The 23860-nt window shown below is 40.2% G+C and overlaps 1 protein-coding gene across 15 annotated transcripts in view; it reads left to right on the top strand.

The window, feature by feature from the left end:
- aff4 (AF4/FMR2 family, member 4) overlaps positions 1-23860 on the top strand; it is a 68060-nt gene that overhangs the window by 36771 nt on the left and 7429 nt on the right. For 4 of the 15 annotated variants that reach the window (XM_079585069.1, XM_079585056.1, XM_079585064.1 and 1 more), the window contains 12 exons: positions 4160-4204; positions 6671-6760; positions 7407-7437; positions 7530-7596; positions 9273-9365; positions 11715-11862; positions 12797-13621; positions 15587-15666; positions 17860-18070; positions 21726-21814; positions 22377-22446; positions 22530-22879. In XM_079585069.1, coding sequence (XP_079441195.1) covers positions 4160-4204; positions 6671-6760; positions 7407-7437; positions 7530-7596; positions 9273-9365; positions 11715-11862; positions 12797-13621; positions 15587-15666; positions 17860-18070; positions 21726-21814; positions 22377-22446; positions 22530-22879 — 2099 coding nt within the window. The remainder of the gene's footprint in view (positions 1-4159; positions 4205-6670; positions 6761-7406; positions 7438-7529; positions 7597-9272; positions 9366-11714; positions 11863-12796; positions 13622-15586; positions 15667-17859; positions 18071-21725; positions 21815-22376; positions 22447-22529; positions 22880-23860) is intronic. The other 11 variants (XM_079585059.1, XM_079585066.1, XM_079585065.1 and 8 more) reach the window with 8 other exon arrangements.

Raw genomic sequence — 23860 nt, 5'->3', positions numbered from 1 at the left:
ACAGTGCAAAAACATCTTCAGAAAGTGCACAAACAGGTCGCTCCTTGAACATCCCTGAGCTGTTAAAGTAATAATATTTTTTATTTTTTATTGACTAACACAAAAAACATACACATGTATGCTTTACATCTGCCAAATATATAAGATTTTAAGTGCACAAAAAGATGTATATTTTTGTTTAAGGGACCTGAGCTGTCAGAACAATAAATAATTTTTAAAGAAAAAGCAGAAAACTTAACAGGATTTGTTTAAACGTCAGAACTTGTTCTCTACACTACACTCACAGACGCACAAACTCTCACACTCCCAGACGCACAGATTCACAAAAAAATACAATGGATTGACCACCTCGTATGGTGTGTATTTTGCAGCTCATCCTTTCCGAGCATATAGTGAAGTTTAGAGTCATTTAGAGTAAAGAATGAAAAATTCAGTGCTGCAAATTGTGGAAAAAATATTCCCCTTGTAATTAGGGACAGACAAGAAAGTGTTTGCATCTTCTGTCTATCTGATTCAAATCAGTCTGCTAATTTAATGGTAGGATTTTGTATTTATTTGTATATATAGGTCCTTCTCAAAAATTAGCATATTGTGATAAAGTTCATTATTGTCCATAATGTAATGATAAAAATTAAACTTTCATATATTTTAGATTCATTGCACACCAACTGAAATATTTCAGGTCTTTTATTGTTTTAATACTGATGATTTTGGCATACAGCTCATGAAAACCCCAAATTCCTATCTCAAAAAATTAGCATATCATGAAAAGGTTCTCTACACGAGCTATTAACCTAATCATCTGAATCAACTAATTAACTCTAAACACCTGCAAAAGATTCCTGAGGCTTTTAAAAACTCCCAGCCTGGTTCATTACTCAAAACCGCAATCATGGGTAAGACTGCCGACCTGACTGCTGTCCAGAAGGCCATCATTGACACCCTCAAGCAAGAGGGTAAGACACAGAAAGACATTTCTGAACGAATAGGCTGTTCCCAGAGTGCCGTATCAAAGCTCCTCAGTGGGAAGTCTGTGGGAAGGAAAAAGTGTGGCAAAAAACGCTGCACAACGAGAAGAGGTGACCGGACCCTGAGGAAGATTGTGGAGAAGGACCGCTTCCAGACCTTGGGGGACCTGCGGAAGCAGTGGACTGAGTCTGGAGTAGAAACATCCAGAGCCCCCGTGCACAGGCGTGTGCAGGACATGGCCTACATTCCCCAGGTCAAGCCACTGTTTAACCAGAAACCGCGAAGAGAAGCAGCACTGGACTGTTGCTCAGTGGTCCAAAGTACTTTTTTCGGCTGAAAGCAAATTTTGCATGTCATTCGGAAATCAAGGTGCCCGAGTCTGGAGGAAGACTGGGGAGAAGGAAATGCCAAAATGCCTGAAGTCCAGTGTCAAGTACCCACAGTCAGTGATGGTCTGGGGTGCCATGTCAGCTGCTGGTGTTGGTCCACTGTGTTTGATCAAGGGCAGGGTCAATGCAGCAAGCTATCAGGAGATTTTGGAGCACTTCATGCTTCCATCTGCTGAAAAGCTTTATGGAGATGATTTCATTTTTCACCACGACCTGGCACCTACTCACAGTGCCAAAACCACTGGTAAATGGTTTACTGACCATGGTATTACTGTGCTCAATTGGCCTGCCAACTCTCTTGACCTGAACCCCATAGAGAATCTGTGGGATATTATGAAGAGAAAGTTGAGAGACGCAAGACCCAACACTCTAGATTAGCTTAAAGGGTTAGTTCACCCAAAAATGAAAATAATGTCATTAATGACTCACCCTCATGTCGTTCTAAGCCCGTAAGACCTCCGTTCATCTTCGGAACACAGTTTAAGATATTTTACCATACCATTAAAAAAATGATATCCACGCAAACAATGTAGAATAGCTTGAATATAGCGTGCGTCTCCCTCAGACTGTAAACGAAGCTCGGGCGCACCAGATAACACGTCAGCAGCGTCTTACGTCAGCAGCGTCACTGCGGAGTCCTGAACGCAGATTCACAACAGACCCGGGAGAGAATACAATGCTGAATAAAGTCTTATTTTGTGTTATTTTTGGACCAAAAAGTATTTTCGATGCTTCAAAAACTTCTAACTAACCCACTGATGTCACATGGACTACTGTGATGATGTTTATATTACCTTTATGGACATGGACAGTATACTGTATATACAGCTTCAATGGAGGGACAGAAAGCTCTCGGACTAAATCTAAAATATCTTAAACTGTGTTCCGAAGATGAACGGAGGTCTTACGGGCTTAGAACGACATGAGGGTGAGTCATTAATGACATTATTTTCATTTTTGGGTGAACTAACCCTTTAAGGCCGCTATCGAAGCGTCCTGGGCCTCCAGAACACCTCAGCAGTGCCACAGGCTGATCGCCTCCATGCCACGCCGCAGTGAAGCAGTCATTTCTGCAAAAGGATTCCCGACCAAGAATTGAGTGCATAACTGAACATAATTATTTGAAGGTTGACTATTTTTGTATGAAAAACCCTTTTCTTTTATTGGTCGGATGAAATATGCAAATTTTTTGAGATAGGAATTTGGGGTTTTCATGAGCTGTATGCCAAAATCATCAGTATTAAAACAATAAAAGACCTGAAATATTTCAGTTGGTGTGCAATGAATCTAAAATATATGAAAGTTTAATTTTTATCATTACATTATGGACAATAATGAACTATCACAATATGCAAATTTTTTGAGAAGGACCTGTATATATTAGGGATGTCAACGATTAATCGACGATCGATTAATTGTCGATAATACATTTAATCGATACAACTTCTCGATCATGATTAAGCAGGTCATGCGCGTGCGCTGCTCAACCGCGAAACAAAGCGAGCGCGTTTTGTTTGGGACCATTTTACACCTTCATTATGACTAAGTTTGTGTGTTCATTCGCAGCCTTTGTTTTGTGCAAATGTAGGCAATATTTAGCTTTTTATGTTATAGACACTATTGATACCGTGAGAAATTTACATTCTCAGGAAAATAGCCGCTTATCAGTTAATCGTTAATCGATCGATAAGGTCAATCAACTAATGATTAATGAATTAATCGATAATTTGCATCCCTAATATATATATATTGTTGTCCATTTATCAAACTTCCATGTCTCTTATATAGTAATTATATATTACTATGTACCAATTTACAAATGCTCGGACACACTCTGTCTCTCCGCGCGCACTGTCGCTCGCGCGCAAACACACTCGCGCGCAGACACACTCTATCGTGCGCTCTCGGACACACTTGGTCTCTCTCGTGCAGTGTGTGGCTCGCGGAGTTTGCTTCACTTTTGTCCAGTCCTGCGAGGCGCTAAAAAAATTATAAAAGAATTATCGTCATCGGCCAAAATTTTCATATCTGTGCATCCCTAAGTTTTAAGAAGTATTTATTTAAAGGTTAAAAGTTTAAAGTTATTACTTTAGAAATGTCTTTTACGTGTTTGTGGAGGTGCACTACATGACATTTCTCAACCTGAACTGCCCTCTCCTTGTCATTGAAAGGTCATTGTATGAAAAAACAAATATTTTAAAATATTTTTGGTCTTAAAATATTAGTTCTGGACAAAAAAAAACACACATTGCTCTATTGTACCTCCGAATACGATACCCAGAAGGCACACAAATGTTTGTATGACATGTCATAAGACACTCCAGATGTGCCCATAAATAACATAATTACAAGTATTGAGACTTTTACGCCTTCAGATTTTGTGTTTTGTGTGTGTATATGCAGGGAATTAGTTGTATAAATGTGGCACCGCTCAGTTGCATCACACACACACACACACACACACACACACACGCTTGCAGCATGCAAGGGAAAAATGTAATCAAGCAGTTTTGTTTAGTCAGACCGAGTTTCTTCAGGATTCATGGTAGCGTTTTGGCTCGCTAGCATAAAACACAGCAAGACTTTAGCATGAACCATTGAGGAAATAAGGACCTGTTATTAGAATAATAATATTATTAATTAAATCAATCAATTATATGACCCATTTAAAATGACACTGGCTGGAAGCATGTATGGGTTTTACACATTATAAGTTACACTTGAGCCGTAGTCATAAACAACCCTGTATGTTTGATGATTGTGTTGCTCAACGATCTGTGTGGTTGTGTTCACTCTCGCAGGGTTCAATGGGAGGAGATGCGAGCTGTGTTGATGAGATTTTAAAGGTAAGAACCATTTTATTATTTGCTGTCAATAGTAAAAGAACACTGAAATCTTAACGTTGTTATAATTTACTCAACTTAGCTTGTTTTACGCGTGTTTATTGCTAACAGTGCCTAGCAGCATGTTAAAAAATGCTGACGACGGACTAGCAGTGTTTAGTAACATGTTAGCAATGCTTAACAGCGTTAAAACATGATAAATATGACTAGCTATGTGTTAAAATATGCTGACAACAAACTAATAATGCCTTGCAACATGTTTCAACATGGAGCAATGTTAAATACTAACAACATGCTAACCATGCCTAGCAGTGCTTAGCAATATGCTACATGTTAACAACATGTTAAAACATGCTGACAACAGACTAGCAGTGCTTAGCAACGCTTAGCAAAATGCTAACTGTTAAAAACGTGCTAAAACATGTTAACAATGCCTAGCAGCATGTTAAAAATGCTGAAAACAGATCAACAATGCTTGGCAACATGTTAGAAACATGTAGCAATAGGCTAAATGTTAACAACATGCTAACAATGCCCAGCAGTATGTTGAAATATTGACGACAGACTAGCAGTATTTAGCAGTGCGTGTTAGCAAACGCTTAGCTGTATGCTACATGTTAACATGTTAAAGTGTTTTAGCATTGCCTGGCAACATGTTTAAATATGGTGACAACAGACTAGCGATGCCTAACAACACAATATGCCAAATGTTAAAACATGTTAACAATGCCTAACAACATGTTAAAATATGCTGACAATAAACTAACAATGCCTTGCAATATGTTAAATGCTAAAAATAGCTAGCAGCATTTTTAAATGTTGACAACGGACTAGCGGGGTTTAGTAACATGTTAGCAACGCTTATCAATGTGCTACATGTTAACAACATAAAAAAATGCAGACTAGCAGTACTTAGCATAATGTTAAAACATGCTAACAATGCCTAGCAGCATGTTAAAAATGCTGAATGGATTAACAATGCTTGGCAACATGTTAGAAACATGTAGCAATATGTTAAATGTTGACGACATGCTAACAATGCCCTGCAGTATTTTGAAATGTTGACGACAGACTAGCAGTGTTTTGTAGCCCGTGTTCGCAAACGCTTAGCTGTATGTTACATGTTAAAATGTGCTAGCAATGTCTAGCAACATGTTATCAACACTTAACAATATGGTTAATGTTAACAAGCTAACAGTGCCTAACAACATGTAGCAATAAATTAAATGTTAAAAATGCCTAGCATTATGTTGAAATGTTGATTATGAACTAGCAGTGTTTAGTAACATGTTAGCAACGCTTAGCAATGTGCTACATATTAACAATGTTAAAACATGGTAAAAATGACTAGCTACTTGTTAAAATATGCTGACAATAAACTAACAATGCCTTGCAACACGTAGCAATATGTTAAATGCTAAAAATGCCTAGCAGTAGCCTATGTTGAAATGTTGACTATGGACTAGCAGTGTTTAGAAACTCTTAGCAAAATGTTTAAAACATGCAAACAATGCATACGGGTATGATAAAACATGCTTGGAGCAAATGAAAACATGCTAATGTGTTTTTTTAGTCGTCTGATGGGATCTAGAATAGTCTTAATATGGTCTGTTTTTTTTACCTTAAAACTTCAAGATTTAAAACCTATTTCAAACTTTTCGACTAGCCAACCTCAAAGTTTGTCAGCTACCCAGTTTCTCTCGTTACTCTAAGATAAGAACTCTAAAACTTTTTCCCGTTTTCTTCACTTCTAATCCGTTCGTAAAGAAAGGAACCGCAAGAAATTCTGGAAAGCACTTTTATTTAAATATCAATATTTTTAACACATGTGACCCTGGACCACAAAACATGGGTACATTTTTTGAAATTGAGATGTATACATCATCTGAAAGCTGAATAAATAATCTCTCCATTGATGTGTGGTTTGTTAGGATAGGACAATATTTGGTCGAGACACAACTATTGAAAATCTAGAATCTGAGGGAGCAAAAAATCTAAACATTGAGAAAATCTCCTTTAAATTTGTGCATTTATGTTCACGATTGTGCTGCATTCACTCACAAAAATACATGTTTTATATATTTACGGTAGGACATGTACTAAATATCTTCATGGATCATGATCTTTACTTAATATCCTCATGATTTTTGGCATAAAAGAAAAATCTATTATTTTGACCCATACAATGTATAGTTGGCTATTGCCACAGATATACCCGTGCGGCTCCAGACTGGGTTTGTGATCCAGGGTCACATATGCTAAGTCTTGGACATGTTTCAGTTAGCTCTCATGCTAAGTGGTGCTGAGATCGCTGTCCACTGGAGACGCATTAGACTGAAGGTCTAAATGCAATCCGGCTATAAAAAGGCAGATAGAAGAAATGACGATGTCAAAGTGCAGAAGGGAAGATTAGTTTTAAAACCAGCTTGATCTCTGGTTTCTGCAATTGAACTGTGTTTTCTTCTCCAGGAAATGACTCAGGTCTGGCCTCCTCCGCTGACAGCCATTCACACGCCCTGCAAGACTGAACCTTCGAAATTTCCTTTCTCCACCGCCAAGGTCAGAAACGAACGGGTCTCTGTGGTCACAAACACCTGAGACACACACACACACACACACACACACACACACACACTTAATCATGTTTGCAGGATAGTATAAACATAGTCGTTCAATGTAGGGCTGTCAAAATGGCTGGAAAGCTAAATTTCTTGTAATGGGAATTATATTCAGATTCTAAAGGCAATATTTACTAATGTTAGAGGAAAACAGTGCTGTATTGTCTCCAATGTCCACAAGAGGGCGCAAGCGAGCGCAAGAAGCAGATATAAGCCAAATCAATTGAAATGAAATAACATTCACTTTTTAAAGTGCATTAACTTTTGAAAAAAAAAACTTAAATAAAATATAATTTCCTTAATGTGCATGCAAGGAACATTAGGTTACAATAGTGCATAAAACTGTGTAAGTGCATCAGTAATCTGAGAAAACACTAATGTACTACATGAACACCACATTTTTATTTGACTAGTTCGATGCAGAAAGTATGGATTTGTACCCATAAGCTGCACTACAAAATGCATGATTGTCATTGCGTTTCTTCATTCCACGGTGTATCTACCGGTTTATCATTTGAAACCAGTCAAACTTTTTGTTGCGATGTATATGTGTATTCAGTTTGTAATTGTTAGCTTCTTTGTTGTAGGATGCCCAGCACCTGTCTTTTGGGGCACAAAGTAAGTTCTAGCAGTCATTTAATGAGACTTAAGTGTTTCTTTAGCCTTTTAAATTGATGCATTTGTTTGTGTGCTGATTCTCCCTCGCTCAGAAAAAATCTCAGGGAAGAGCGCCTCCACCAGTCACCCGTCAAAGCCCAGCGACAGCGACCAGTCCAAGTGAGTCTCCGATAGGCTGAAGGACATCCACCCGGAGCTCGTTCTGTTTACCAAATATATTGATATTTGATCAGTTGAATATTTCAACCCAATGCAATCTAATTCAGACTGTACATCAATATGGCTACGTTCAGACTGTCAGTCCAAATCCAATTTTTGTGCATTTCCGATTGAAATCTGATCGGAGTTAACTAATGTGAACAGCAATAAATCACATGAAATGCAATTTAATACAAATCTGTTTCAAGCTACATTCATATGTGGTTTGAAATCCTATTCAAATCGAGTTTCAGTCTGACCGCACGGATCGGATTTCACGTGTTTTGTGACTTTCTAATGTAAACGTCAGGCGTTTTTTGCTGCAAGTCGCTGCCAAAACAAGCCAGTGTTATTACAAAGTGCCGGATAAGCAGAAAATGTCAATATAACGTAAACATGTTTGTAAACCGACAGAGAAGTGGTTCAGCTCGGCGGATGCACATCGTCATGTTGTAAAATGTAAATAAGACAACATCTCTATTGCAATCCCCTCCTTTTGTGGTTGTGGTTGTTGTTGTATTCCTACCAACGCAACGCTATTGAAACAATGCAGATATTCAAGAAAACGAAAGCGCTGCATGGACACACATCGGATCTGAACAGTTGCGATACGCCGTGTGGACATCAATCATTTTAGATCCGATTCCAATCGGATGCGCAAATATTCGGATTTGGACTGACAGTGTGAACGTAGGCTATGAGAATCATTTTAGATGTGCAATTCTTTTAAAGGGTTAGTTCACCCAAAAATGTCAATTCTGTCATGTTGTTCCAACCCCGCAAGACTTTCGTTCATCTTCGGAACACAAATTATAAGTTATAACAAATTATAAACGCAACCATAAGTTTATCAAGCGACGAGAATACTTTTTGTGCGCAAAAAAAAACACAAAAATAACGCAGCGCTCCTGTGTTGTACGTCACACGCGTCACACACGTCACACACATGACCAGCGTCGGCCAATAGTGAGCCTCCGTTCTGACGTACGACCCAGAAGTGCTGCGCTTGTCACACTACGTGAACTCACTCAGAGGAACACACGGAAGAACATCAAGAGTTCAGTATTTTTTGGGGTGTTTTTGCGCACAAAAAGTATTCTCGTCGCTTGATAAACTCAAGGTTGAGCCGCTGTAGTCACTCTGACTATTTTAAACATTGTCTTTACTAACTTTCTGGGTCTGCAAGTTTCAATTACAACAGAAGCCTATGGAGGAGTGAGACCGCTCTCAGATTTAATCACAAATATCTTCATTTGTGTTCTGAAGATGACAAAGTCTTACGGGGAACATGGAACAACATGAGGGAGAGTAATTGCGTATAAAAGAACATTTCCGAGTGCTATTCAAGTTAGGCTTTGTGGACTGCATCTTCAGTTTATAATGATAACAGACAATCATTTTATTATTATTCTTGTTATTATTATTATTACTATTATTTTCGTTCTGATCTGTAGCATAACACAGATTCTGTCCTCCGATAACTTGCATTTATCTTTATTTCTTTTAATAGAAATTGGAAATGTCCTAATGGAATATATCCTATATTGTTTTTACAGTAGTTTTAAAAGTTTTTTATCTTGGGGAAATCCACACGTCTCAGTATCTCAGTAAGTCCTGTTGTCCTGCTGTTGTTGTAGCACACTGCAGGACGATCTGAAGCTCAGCACCAGCGAAGACAGTGACGGAGAGCAAGATCCTGCCAAAAACACGTCCCGAAACACCTCAGCAAGGTGACACACTCATGTTTGTTCTCACTCAAAACTGCAGCTGATATTTAGAGAGGTAGAAGACTTCATTTGTTTGATTCCATGGGAGAGGGTGACGAAATAAAACACTTCTCCCATGCACTGGTAGTTTAGCCTTAATGGGGTTGTTCACCGAAAAAAGGTTTCATTAATTGCTCACCATCATGTCGTTCCAAACCCGTAAGACTTTCGTTCATCTTCAAAACACAAATGAAGATACTTGTAATGAAATCTGAGAGCTTTCTTATCCCTCCATTGACAGTTATGCAACTACCCCTTTGACGCTTCAAAATATTCATAAAGAGATCTTAAGACTAATCCATATGAATTGCGTGGTTTAGTAATTTTTCTGATCGCTTTATATGTTGAACAGATTTACTCAAACGTGATGCGTAACAGAGAATGAACCTCATTGGTTCTTGCTAAAGCTCAATCGTGATGCGTAGCACGAAAATGAACCTCATTGGTTCTTGCTGAAGCTCAAACGTGATGCATAACAGAGAATGAATCTGATTGGTTCTTGCTAAAGCTCAAACGTGATGCGTAACACGAGAATGAACCTCATTGGTTCTTGCAGAAGCTCAAACGTGATGCGTAACATGAAAATGAACCTCATTGGTTCTTGCAGAAGCTCAAACGTGATGCGTAACACGAGAATGAACCTCATTGGTTATTGTAGAAACTCAAACGTGATGCGTAACACGAGAATGAACCTCATTGGTTCTTGCAGAAGCTCAAACGTGATGCGTAACACGAAAATGAACCTCATTGGTTCTTGCTGAAGCTCAAACGTGATGCGTAACACGAGAATGAACCTCATTGGTTCTTGAAGAAGCTCAAACGTGATGCGTAACACGAGAATGAACCTCATTGGTTCTTGAAGAAGCTCAAACGTGATGCGTAACACGAGAATGAACCTCATTGGTTCTTGCTGAAGCTCAAACGTGATGCGTAACAGAGAATGAACCTCATTGGTTCTTGCAGAAGCTCAAACGTGATGCGTAACAGAGAATTAACCTCATTGGTTCTTGCAGAAGCTCAAACGTGATGCGTAACAGAGAATTAACCTCATTGGTTCTTGCAGAAGCTCAAACGTGATGCGTAACAGAGAATTAACCTCATTGGTTCTTGCAGAAGCTCAAACGTGATGTGTAACAGAGAATGAACCTCATTGGTTCTTGCTGAAGCTCAAACGTGATGCGTAACAGAGAATGAACCTCATTGGTTCTTGCTGAAGCTCAAACGTGATGCGTAACATGAAAACGAACCTCATTGGTTCTTGCTAAAGCTCAAACGTGATGCGTAACACGAGAATTAACCTCATTGGTTCTTGCTAAAGCTCAAACGTGATGCGTAACATGAAAACGAACCTCATTGGTTCTTGCTGAAGCTCAAACGTGATGCGTAACACGAAAATGAACCAAATTGGTTCTTGCTGAAGCTCAAACGTGATGCGTAACAGAGAATGAATCTCATTGGTTCTCGCACGTCAAGCATATCATATCTTCCGTTTACCATATCAGATTTGTGCTTTGAATGTGAATAAAAGCCTAAATTAAGTCTCTTCAGGAAGTTTTTACTTGACTGCCTGATTCATATGGATCAGTTTTACGATCTCGTGTGGACTCTCAGTGGAGAGACAGAAATCTCTCAGATTTCATTAAAATATCTCATTAATAATAATAAAATATCTTCCACTAAAAAAACTCCTACAGATTTGGAACAACATGAGGGCGAGTAATAAGTGACAGAATTTTCATTTTTGGGTGAACTATCGCTTAAATGGTGCAACGTAAAGTTTTGTTTTGTAACTGCACCCCTTAACGTCAAAACCGAGCCAAGTTGTAACTTTCGCACAAGTAGTGCAACTGACCAAAGCTGAGTCTTGCTTTAGGTGAATTAACTTGCTTTTTTGGCATAGTCTCATTGTTATATGTGCCTTTGCAATGTTGCATGCTTGGTAGGTGATCCATCAGGAAGCATGTAGCCGACAAGAAGATACTCGGCTACACTTTATTTTAATGTGTCATTGTTACAGTGTAATTTATATATTTAAGCACTGAGTAATATTAAGCAACTACATGTACTTACTATAGGGTTAGGGTTTGGTTGAGGGTTAGTTGCATGTAATTATGCATAATTTACTGTTATTACTATAGTACTAAGTACACGTAACAAGGACACTGTAAAATAAAGTATTACCCATTTTTCTTAATATAAATTATGAAAGCACCGTTTCTATATGGTGTTGTCAATGCATCTGATTATTTGAGTAATTGCTAATGCATATGCGTAGCTGCTATTTGATGTCAATCTTCTGTGTTCATAATACAGTAACAACAGTAATAACAGCGGGGGTGCTGAGCAAGAGGACACCAGCAGTCGCAGCGGGTCGGAGAGCAGCTCCAGTTCTGACAGCGAGAGCGAGACCAGCTCTTCAGAGAGCGAGACCAACGAACCGCCTCGTGCTGCCACTCCTGAGGTGAAGCACCGGCACAACTCTCATGAACACGCTCCTCTAGTAGACTGCTTTTCAGTTAGTGAACATGGTGGCGATTTTTGTGGGCGGAGCTTAGGTGGAGGCGGAGCGATCCCTCTGGCCACTTCACTAACGCTAGTTAGCCAGTTTTGTTAGCAATGACTGGACAAAATCAGATTTGATCTTAATGTGCAAGCTCACTCACTGTCCAGGACCGCGATTGTTATTTGCAAAAGTTAATTTTAACAGACTGAACCAGATTGGCCGACCCGTACACGCTCAGCCAATGATGGACGATCTGACAGGATTAACGTTAGCGCTGCCTCCGGTCGAGTGGCCTGACTTCTACACCGACCCGATAGAGAAACTGAGCGTAAAGAGAAACTTAGGGCGTATTAATCTTCAGATAACTGTGTGCTGAATGGTCACAAGACTTGTGTGTTGCAATCCGAAGTTCATGTCTAGCCACATTTTAATGATGTGAATATTTTCTAGAAATTAAACATTTTCATCGATTCTTGTACCCAACAACACAACAAGATGACATTTTAATAATAATAATTTAAGCTCCTTATTATGTAGCCGAATCTGTGCTGGTTTGTATTGGCAGCTTTGCCTCCAGCTAACGTCGTGACGTCGGCTCGAAATTGGTCTATACAGACAGAGTAGCACTGCATGATCATGAAGGACCCCTTATATAAGTACTGATACCAGTTGCAACCTAAAACTTACATTTGTGAATGAATGCATTTATGTTGCTCAATAATGACCAGTTATGGAATGCAGTGTATGCTAATATTGCGCTTTATACAATACAGTTTGATTCAAAGCAGCTTAATAGCGTTAAAATAATGATCAATGATGGAACATTTGAATTGTTTTATGCTTATCCGAGTTTGATGTCGCACTCAATGCAAGTTTCCCCGTTTGACCGCAGCGGGAACAGTCCACTGCTAACAAATGGGGGCTGGAAAACTGGATCAAGAAGGACAACAAGTTGTCCCCGGCTTCTCCGGTGGAGAACAGCAGCACGACGCCAACAAAGTATAAGAAAGAGAGCCGAGAAACCAGCTCGAGCCGAGTCTACAGTGGCCCGGGATCTAAAGACCCGACGCCGTCCTCGGGACGAGACCTTCGGCCCAATCAGAAGAGCTCAGAGAGCTGGCAAAGGCGAAGTCAGAAGTCTCCCGCTCAAAGTGAGGGCGCAAGTCAGGGTGGGCGACGAGTTGTGGGTAAAAAACAGCCTAAAAAGCCTGAGAAGCCGCCAGTGGTGGAGGAACCCAAAGGTGGGTTGAAAGTAGAGACCGAACCCTCGCCTGAGATCCCCTCACACCGCGCCCGCGCCGCCAACAAGGGCCCTCGCAAACCCAACATCAAGAAGGAGCCCAAAACCTCCTCTCCTCGACCAGCATCATCAGACAAACGCAAAAAAGCCCCCAAGAAATCCCGTGAGATCGTGGAGTCGTCCTCGTCGGACTCCGAGGGCAACGTGAGCGTGCCGTCGTCCTCGCAGACGCCGAGAGAGTATCCCGAGAACCCGTCCGCCCTGTTCTCGCCCATGCTCTCCCCACTGAGCGACCCGGAGAACAGGCTGCCCCCCCGACTGCTGGTGCAGATCGACCTGAACCTGCTGTCCAGAGTCCCGGGACGCCTGTTCAAGGACACGGAGGTGAAGGTGGAGAGGAGCTCGCCTGGGGAAGCCAAGGAGTTGCAGAAGCAGCCGGGAGAAAAGGGAGCCAGCAAGGCCAAGAGAAAACACAAGGTTGGTTGGAGCCGATTTCATTTAAAATACACGTTCATAATAAAACATTTTGGGGGTCTGCTAATACATTTACATGATTTAAAGTTCAAAAAATACATTATTTTTCTCATACTGTGACTGACTCTACACAAAATGCTCAGTCTGTTTAAAACCTGCCCAGTCTGCTCTGATTGATAAGCTAAATTATTAAATATTAGCAAAATTCAAAGTATATTTTATTTCAAATTTTAAAGGCGATACTTAATGTTAGAGGCAAAACTGCTGCATTGTCTCCTATGCCCACAAGAGGGCGCAATAAGTAAATCTAAACCAAATCAAGCATGGCATCATTTATTGAAATGAAATAACATGCACTTTTGCTTATTTACATGTTCATAATTTATTTTTTTTGGCGTCTGCTAATACATTTACATGATTTAAAGTTAAAAAAAGGACATCTTTCTAAATAGGATTCTCATTGGCTGCCAATGTTTTTATCGTTCATCAGCTGGAAAAAAAATCGTTATGGAAGTGATTCCAACTATATTGTTCCTCTGTGCCATTATCGCCATTTTTTGAATTGTATCTTACTATCTTTATCATTATTTATATTTTAGATCATGTGTCAGAAATGTAACACCCCTTACCATAATTAGCCGCGTTTCCACCGAAATTACCCGGAACAATTTGTCCCAGGAACTTTTTTCCCAGGAACTTTTTTTGCCCCAGACCGGTTGCTTTCTGCGTTTACACCGCGGTCTACAGTACAGGGAAGATTATAAACTGCGCGCGTCTGCTCCTCCCAGTCTGCGACGGACAGTAATCAGTTTTGAGCGCCACATTTATAAGTATGGAGGAGATTAAAATTGTGCTGTAGTTGTGTTTTTGATGTATTGCGGACATGGCTAGGACGAACGCGCAGAAAATGTCCTGTTACAATACGCTTAATAAAGCCTGAACCTCGTCGTCTGTCCAGTCCAGCTGTGTTTTTTTTTTTATTTTTAATTAAATTCCATATTTGCAGACAGACAACTCTTAATGCATGAAGCCACGAACCGCAATAGATTTTTTAAAAATGCTTGTTAAAATAGAATGCTGCGTGGAGTCATCCAGTCAAAATGCGGCGTGAACACAACCAATCCGCATGTTCAGTACACAAGTCCCGCCCCCGAAAGTTCCTGAACTTTTAAAAAGTACTACCTCGCCAGCAGGGACTTTCTGAGGAGGAAATATTTACCCGGAACTTCGTTTAGACCCTGATTCCTGCGGTGTAAACACACCGAGTACCAGCCCAAAGTTCCTAGTTCCTGGGGAAAGTTCCCGCGGTGGAAACGCGGCTATAGAGTTTCAATTCATGAGTAGTATTATATCTAGGGTAATTATAGTGACCACACAATGTTTTTTGCCCTCACGGTGGAAGAAAAACACGTAATTTAAATGCAAATAATGGCAGAACTACAGACGATGAGTCTGAGACTTGAGATTCACTCCCTTTGCTGTGGACGTTGTGCTTTTTAACTTTGCAGATCATTTGCATTCACAAACAGCAATATTACACACTGAAGGAGAGATGAAATAAACATGTCACCTTTAAACACGATATTAGGTCCGTTTCAAATCCTAGCACACTGCCTTTTAAAGGGCAGCATGAGTTCCTGAGACCAAACGATTGCAAAATTTAGACGCCACGATCTTATGAAAAATCTTTTGAAATGCTATCCCATATGGCATTGCGACAAGCTCTGTGAAAAATTCATCTGAGATTGCGGATAAGTGCATTTGTTTGATTGTAACGTTGCTTTTACAAATCAAAATTGGGTAACAGTTTATTTTAGTGTCCTTTTATAACGGTAAATTATGCATAATTACATCTAACCCTAAACCAAACCCTAATCTTTGCTGAAAAAGTACTAAACAATGTTTTACTGATCCCAAACTTTTGAAAGGTAGTGTACCTTATTATTGAATCTTATGTTTCTCCCACAGAATGATGACGACGGTATCAAACCAGACAATAAGAAGTCCAAGGTGGATGAGAAGTCCTCACACAAATCGAGCAGTAAAGAGTGAGTCCATTCTGCTTTAATCCTTCAGTTCCCACATAAAGTTTGTAAAGTAGTTTTGCAATAAACCTTGTGAGCTAGGTAAAATGGGTCATGTAAAAATGCCAATAGCACATATTAGCGGTGAACATTGTCAGTGCTTTATTTTAAATTTCCTCCGGGTTAACAATTACTCCTGTGTATTCATAAGCTGACGCAAACGTACACTGAGTTTACGTCCTTGTTTGCGGTGTCAGTGTTACTGCTATTGTTTATACAAAGTGCAATGTTTCCGTGACTGTCCGAATCACATGAATATGAGGCACGCAATTGACCGTTCGCAAAGACCCGCCCCTTTAGTTACTGTTGCTATGTCCGACATCTGACAGACAGGACAGACCAGGTTACTTTTGGGTTACTTTTTATATGAATTAAAGTCTCAACTTTCAAATTTGGTCTTTTAAAAAAAAGAAATTTAAACCATAAATAGTGTTTTGTGGCTCTTTAATGTGTGTGTCAGATCGCTGTGTCGCCTCAGTTAAAGCCGCTCGTGAACCGATCATCTCTTCCTTCTAGTTCATTTATAGCATCAAATAAACATGAATGAACATCAGAAGGAATGTTGTTTTAACCGCGGAAAGACGTCAGTACACTCCGCTTCTCAAGCTCAAATCCTCCAACGTTAATCTACTAACTCTCCTGACTGCTTTGTAGGTCAAAAATGGTGGATTCGGTGGATTATGATTGGTCAGATCACCTGTCAATCAAACTCCCTGCGAAGGGTCAATTAGTTGTTGGTTGCAAAACATCTAGTCATGACATTCTAGCACCGCATCATTCATTAATTGAGTGATAAATACATCCCTTCCCGCACCCAGAACAAGTCGCCTGTGGATGAAAGTCTGAAACCAGGACTGATGGGTCGTTGTCCTGCTCCACTTCACAGACCGAAGGAAGGAGTGTTTTAAAATGACGCTTCATTCAACACAAACAACAGCTTGTTCCTCGTGTCATACGTCATTACGCCATTATGTCTACGTCATTGCACATGCGCAGTACTCTCCAGTTTCGGTTTTTACTCCGATCATCAAGAGTTTACATGTCCTCTCGATCGCATTTGAAATGGTTTAAACCATTCCTTACAATCCGAATGACGGATTTGGCCAATTCCTTCCAATTGACCCTTCGCATGGAGTTTGATTGACAGGTAATCTGACCAATCATACTTCGCCATACGCCATTTCTGTCGGACAAAGCAGTCAGGAGAGTTAGTAGATTAACATGGGAGGATTTGAGCTTGAGAAGCGGAGTGTACTGACGCCTTTCCACGGTTAAAACAATATTCCTTCTGATGTTCATTCATGTTTATTTGATGCTATAAATGAACTAGAAGGAAGAGATGATCGGTTCACGAGCGGCTTTAACTGAGGCGACACAGCGATCTGTCACACACATTAAAGAGCCACAAAACGCTATTTATTGTTTACATTTCTTTTTAAAAATGACCAAATTTGAAAGGTGAGACTTTGTTTAATATCAAAAGTAAGCTGGTCTGTCCTGTCTGTCAGTGTCCTCTCTGCTCCGCAATGTATTTTTCACTGTGTGAGAACATGGTGTGTGTGAGAGCGGCGTAGCTTGTCGGACATAGCGACAGTAACTAAAGGGGGCGGGTCTTTGCGAATGGTCAATTGACGCGTTACATGTGACTTTTTGGCAGTTTCTGACTGCTAGTAGCAGGGTTCGTACTCGGTGCTTGAAGTACTCATATTGGACTTTTTGACATTTAAGTCCTGAAAAACCCATGAAAAAGGTACTTGAAAAATGCTTGAATTATTGAAAGACAATATATGTGAAATTAGTGTTTAATTTTATCGATAAAACAAACTTTTCACGCAAAATTAACGCTGCAGCACGTCTGATATAGATATAGAGCTGTGTCACATGACTATGAGCGTAAGAATCCTCATATCCAAGTATAAGTCCTGGAATTTCATTTTACAGTGTCTACAAACCCTGTAGTGATTAGGGTCCATGTAAACGCAGCTAGCGTGAAACACTCCCTAACTCTGGGTTAAAAGCGGGGTTTAGAACGACGATAACCTGCTGTGAAAAACCCTATTGTGTATAGTTGAACCGCAGACCGGTAACGTCTCACATTAGTGAGATCAGATTGTAATTGTGTTGATTAATCACGATCTCCCCAACTGTTCTCTGCAGCTCGTCGAAGCGCGCTCAGGATAAAGACAAGGAGTCTGCGCCCTCTCCCTCCATCACGCTGCAGCCGACGGCTAAACCCGAGCACCCGCGCAAGCGCACGCTGAGCCAGTCCTCCGCCTCGGTGCCCAGCAGCGCCAGCAGCAAAGACAGCAGCAAGAGCGGATCCAGACACCGCAAGGGCGACGACAAGCCCGTCCGCAGGGAGGCCAAGGTGCGTTTGCCTTCTCCAGAGGTGGCCTTACTTACAGATACTACTGGTCAAATATTACTCCGTTACACGCAAACGTTGTAAATACTTAAAGGTATAGTGGAAGATTTTCCTGAATTTTAGAAAAGAACCGCCCTTCCCACTTTTTATAAAAATGCACATGCGCAACACTACCTGCTCCCGAGAGGGAACGCCTGTTAAAGGGATAGTTCACTTTGAAATGAAATGTTGGTATGTTTTATCTTACCTGAAGTGCATCCAAGATGTCGGTGTCTTTGTCTCCACAGTAGTTTCAATTTTTATATTTTTAGGTCAAACCGTTCTTGTCTGTCAGTCATATAATGCAGGTCTATAGGCACTGTCTCCAAAAGCATGCAGAGAAAAGTCCAAATTAAACAATTCCCCATCGTAAGTGCACATTGATGGCCTAAGCTCGCGCGAACTCATCCGGGAGTGTTGAGTTTTCACTTATTCCCAATTTGTAAGCCTTCTATCTTGACACACGACTCGCTTCATTGTTCAGGTCAATCAAAGGCACACGTTGAGCCGTACAGCCAATCACACGCGTTTCTGCTGAGTTTAAAAATGCAACGTCCAATCGAAGGCGGTTAGATTAGTTCCGGGGGAAGAAATCCGGTGTAAACAGATCGCCTGGACGTGGTTGTGTAAAAGAGATAAAAACTATATAAATACTGTTGGTTTTATCACACAAACCGCTTGTTTCGTGTCTTAGGCCATCAATGTGCACTTACGATGGGGAATGTTTTAATTTGGACTTTTCTCTGCATGCTTTTGGAGACAGTGCCTATAGACCTGCATTATATGACTGACAGACAAGAACGGGTTGACCTAAAAATATCAAAATTTAAAAACTACTGCGGAGACAAAGACACCTACATCTTGGATGCACTTCAGGTAAGATAAAACACACCAACATTTCATTTCAAAGTGAACTATCCCTTTAAACGTGTGCACGAGAGAGCGTGCACGAGCCTAGTTCTCCTCGTGCACGCTCTGTTTACAAGTTGCTGTCGGCATGCCTCATACAAGCCTACTTTCAAAAGTAATAAATACTATGGTGAACACATTGGAATTATCAAAAATGAACACAGGGATTTATAACATTTCAGCGTGATACCTTTTACCATTTGGTCATAAGGCTACTTTAGACAAATGAGATGTTCACCGTGTCTGCGTGGTGCGTGACTTGTGCCAGGGCTAGCATCGCTAATCACAGCTTACATTAACTTTTACTAGCAGTGATTTTACATGGATTTCTCTAGATAGCATGCCACACTTTACCTGTCGAGTAGAAACTTTGCGACTGAGGCATCAACCTGTGCTTGTAGCGCACGCCAGCGAGTGAAATATTCTCCCAAAAACACTCTGGTCTCGTTTCTTTCTTCAGACGCCTTTCTCTTCTTGTCATACAATACGTAGACACTTTTTCTCTTGCGATCCTCAGACATTTTGAAAAACCCGGTGAGCACGTCGAGCTTCAATGAATGGCTGAAACCGTAGCTCACCACACATATACACACATATACACACATATACACACATACACACATATACACACATATACACACATACACACATATACAACTGAGAGTGCGCATGCGCAGAAAGCTAAAAACTACCTAGGGACGAGCACGTACAACGGCCTTACGTAAACATATCTCCAGAATGATTGACAACTAGGAGGACCAATAGTCTTGATGATCCACCCGGAAAAAGAAAATCTTCCACTATACCTTTAATTAAAGTACAGAAGTAAAAAGTAAATGTCAATGCATTGTTTTATTGTTGTATGTAATACTTACAGTACCGTATGCCTCTGAGTGTATGCCTGCCCTCATATCAATATCACATGTATCTCTAGAACACAGTTCCAGTCGTGGGATTGAATAAGTCACTCAATAACGTCCACAATGGTTCCCTCAAATAGTGCCCTATTTAAAGTTGTTTGTTTTTTTGTATGAATATGTTAGCCTTACTGTTATCTATAAGCTAGTGCGCTCCAAAACAATGACAAAATCCGCATTTAGAAGTCCAATCCCAACGCTGAAAATGAAAATCCGGTTGATGCCAGAATCCAACGTCACATTGACGTCAATCCAACTTTCATTTCCAACCAAAATCATCCCCTGACTGACGTCACTACTTTCTACTCATGAACCTTGACAGAATTTTTTTTATGATATTTGTCTTTCAAATGCAGTGAAGTTAAAGTAAAGAGTTTCCAGAAAAAAATAATAAAAAGTGTACTTGAGTAAATGTACTTTGTTACTGTCCACACACACACGCAAACACTGGCATGATGACCGTGAGAAAACCTCAGGCTGGTCCGGAGGCTCGTCGCTTCACACACACTGTTTACCGTCTCCACCTTTTATGTAACCCTTCCTGTATTGTGTACATACTAACACCGTTTACGACCACTCTGTGTAATAACAAACAGCGCTGCAGAAAAGCATACTGAGCTCTGCTAGTTCTGGCCAAAGCGATGTACACGGGGATTGCGTTTGCAGAATATCAAAAACCCTTGAAGATTCAAAGCCTCAAAGGGAAAGTTAATATTTTTCATTCATTCATGGTTTTATATTCTGCAAATGCAATTCCTGTGTACATGCATTACTGCCACCTTTGCTTTGCATATATAAAGCTTCAGATTCAGCTTCTGTCCTGTCATCATAATACAGATTCTGAAGTGTGCATCTGATGGACACTTTCCTATCCCACGAGGCCACGGGAGAGGGTTTATAGGTCACATGACTATATTTACATCCACCAATGGACTTTATGCACAGCTGCACTACTTCCTGAACTTTAGCCAGCTCCTTTGTTTCCTGTCTGCCATTATTGGACAAACTGATTAATCCAGGTGTGCCTGACCAACAACAATAATCAGACACACCTGGATTAATCAGTTTGTCCAATAATGGCAGACAGGAAACAAAGGAGCTGGCTAAAGTTCAGGAAGTAGTGCAGCTGTTCATAAAGCCCATTGTATGCAATTTTGGGTTCTCACATTAAAAACATTGCTGGGTGTAAACGGCAAGATGGCATCAATTCTATAAACGTGCGTGATCTATTGCACTCGATTGAGGTAAAGTTTTACCTGATAAGAAGACGTGCATAAAATACGATAACGCATTTAAATCCCTAGATGTGCAACAAAAAGCTCGACAGAGGATATTCTCTGCGTGTTTATGGCGTTTCTCTCATTTATGATGATGTACGAATGCAGCAACTTTCATTTTTATTACAGATATTTTGCGGCAAATTTCTCTTGGGATGAAAAAGGTGCTTCATTCGCTAATGTTTTATGCAATACTCCATTTTTGTGAAAAGTTAAATTCGTAACTTTGGACTGAAACATGACTAGTGACAACATGGCAAATGTAATGCATCCGGATTATAATCTATATAGTATGAATGTACTTTTTTTAATGGTCACAAAGGAATTACTTATTCAAAAGAAGTTCCTACACATCGTCTAACTCGCTCTGTGAGATTGTTGTCGTTTCGGTGAGACGCGTTTCTGAACTCACTAAACGTGGTTTATGTTCTTGTATAGAGTTTATTTCAGTCCAAAATCAGAGTTGGTCTTGTTTCAAAGTTTCTAATTTCTCAATGTCATTTTTGTTTTAACCAGGAGAAAAGCTCGAAAACGGAAAATCCCGTCTCAGTGCCGCACATCTCCGACGGCTCCAAATCCAGATCCAAACTCCTGTTTGAGGACAGGTACGAAGTCTTGATCTTTGGTCTGACTTATTCATTCATTCCATTAGATTTATTATTGTAAGAAGCAACTATATATATATATATATAAATGAGAATATGGTGCAAAAAGTTCATTTATTTCAGTAATTCAACTTAAAAGGTGAAACTAATATATTATATAGACTCATTACATGCAAAGTGAGATATTTCAAGCCTTTATTTGTTATAATTGTGATGATCATGGCTTACAGCTTATGAAAACCTTTTCACAATATTTCAATTTTGGGGTTTTCATAAACTGTAAGCCAAAATCATCAAAATAATAACAAATAAAGGCTTGAAATATCTCACTTTGCATGTAATGAGTCTATATAATATATTAGTTTCACCTTTTAAGTTGAATTACTAATTTAACATTTTTCGAGTTTCACCTGTATATATAAATTCATATATTTTTTTTAACACTACATAGTGAGATCTCATTGGTTTCCTAAAATCCGGATCCGCATAGTGGGACGTTAGGCATCATTAATGTCCTCTCGTGATTTGTTGTGTGTAATAACCGCCAGTCCTCCGTCTGCAGGATTCACTCGGCTGATCATTACCTTCAGGAGGCGAAGAAACTGAAGCACAACGCGGATGCTCTGGTGAGGGTTAGTTTTACTGGCCTACGGTTCTCACATCTGTGTCAGATAATCTGCTTGATATTTCTGTGACCCCTGACCTTTTGTGTTAGTCCTCCATTGAGAGCGACACAACAGGTGCTCTCTTCACACGGAGCCAGTGTTTAAAACTCGGGGTCAGTGATGTTTGTGCCAATGGCAAGATTGTTTTGAGTTTGTGCCTTAGTGCCAAATTCAAATCAAATGCGCCCCATAATATCACATTTTATGTTACGGTGTCCGTGTGGAATCTGTTTTCCTCCTCACATGCGTTGTGTTTTCCACAGATGGACAGGTTTGAGAAGGCTGTGTATTACCTGGACGCGGTGGTGTCGTTCATCGAGTGTGGAAACGCTCTGGAGAAAAGCGCCCAGGAGGCCAAATCCCCCTTTCCCATGTATGCCGAAACCGTGGAGCTCATCAAGTAAGACTCGAGCACTGATCCTCAGTGAGGTGCGCAGGCTCCCTCTAGTGGTGCGCTGAGGGATCACTGAATTTCACACGCGATCACACCGGTGTGACCAGTCTTGGCTGGTCCCTGGAGTGTACGATCACACCGGTGTGAGTGGAGCGGTCACTTGATCAACTGCTAAATACAAACGTGCTTTCGCAGTTGGCTGGCGCTGAGCCAGAGACGGACGCGCTCAACGCTGTCATACATCACAACAGCGGCAATAATCCTTTCCATTATAATTAGACGACACGTTTTATTCATATCAGATACACACATTGGGTCTCATTCATGAAACATTCGTAAATATACGAGTAAATATGTGAGTGATTTGCGCGTAAAGAGACCTTCCCGAAAACTCTTCTCCTGATTCACAAATATTTCGTAAACGTCAGATGTGATAGTGAAACGTGTGTGTGTGTTAATGAATTCCAATCAGTCGTAAATGGGACGCGCGCGCACGCTCATTCTCAATTACCATAAATCCCGCCCGTTAAATCCGACTGACAACCATATATGGGCATCATATTATGACACCAAACGAAGGATTTCAACATGTCTTCTCAAAAGCGAATGAAAAAGAAAAATGTCTCATTATCAGATAATATTTTATTATCAGAAGTTCATTCAAAACGCCACATTTTATTTTCAAGCGTACATAGTGGCGTATCAGGTCCTAAAAAAAATGAAGCTTGGCAGATATCACAGATGCAGTTCCTGGAGTTTCATCTGTTAATCGAACAGTCCCAGTGGTGAAGAGAAAATGGTTCGACATGAAGCTCGACTGCAAAAAACTAATTAGTTCACTTCGAAAAAATATATCCAGCCCTATTGAAAGCAATTAATTATTTGATTAAAGTGTACCGTTTGCAGATGCTATCACTGGCTCTCATAATAAAAGTAAAAAGAAAAAACTTATGTAATTACTATATAATATTTTTTCAAAATGCTGTG

This window comes from Phoxinus phoxinus (genome assembly GCF_949152265.1).
Source record: "Phoxinus phoxinus genome assembly, chromosome: 17".
NCBI classification, from domain to species: domain Eukaryota; kingdom Metazoa; phylum Chordata; class Actinopteri; order Cypriniformes; family Leuciscidae; genus Phoxinus; species Phoxinus phoxinus.
The sequence above is the reverse complement of the archived record's forward strand: the minus strand, read 5'-3'. Positions and strand labels throughout refer to the sequence as shown.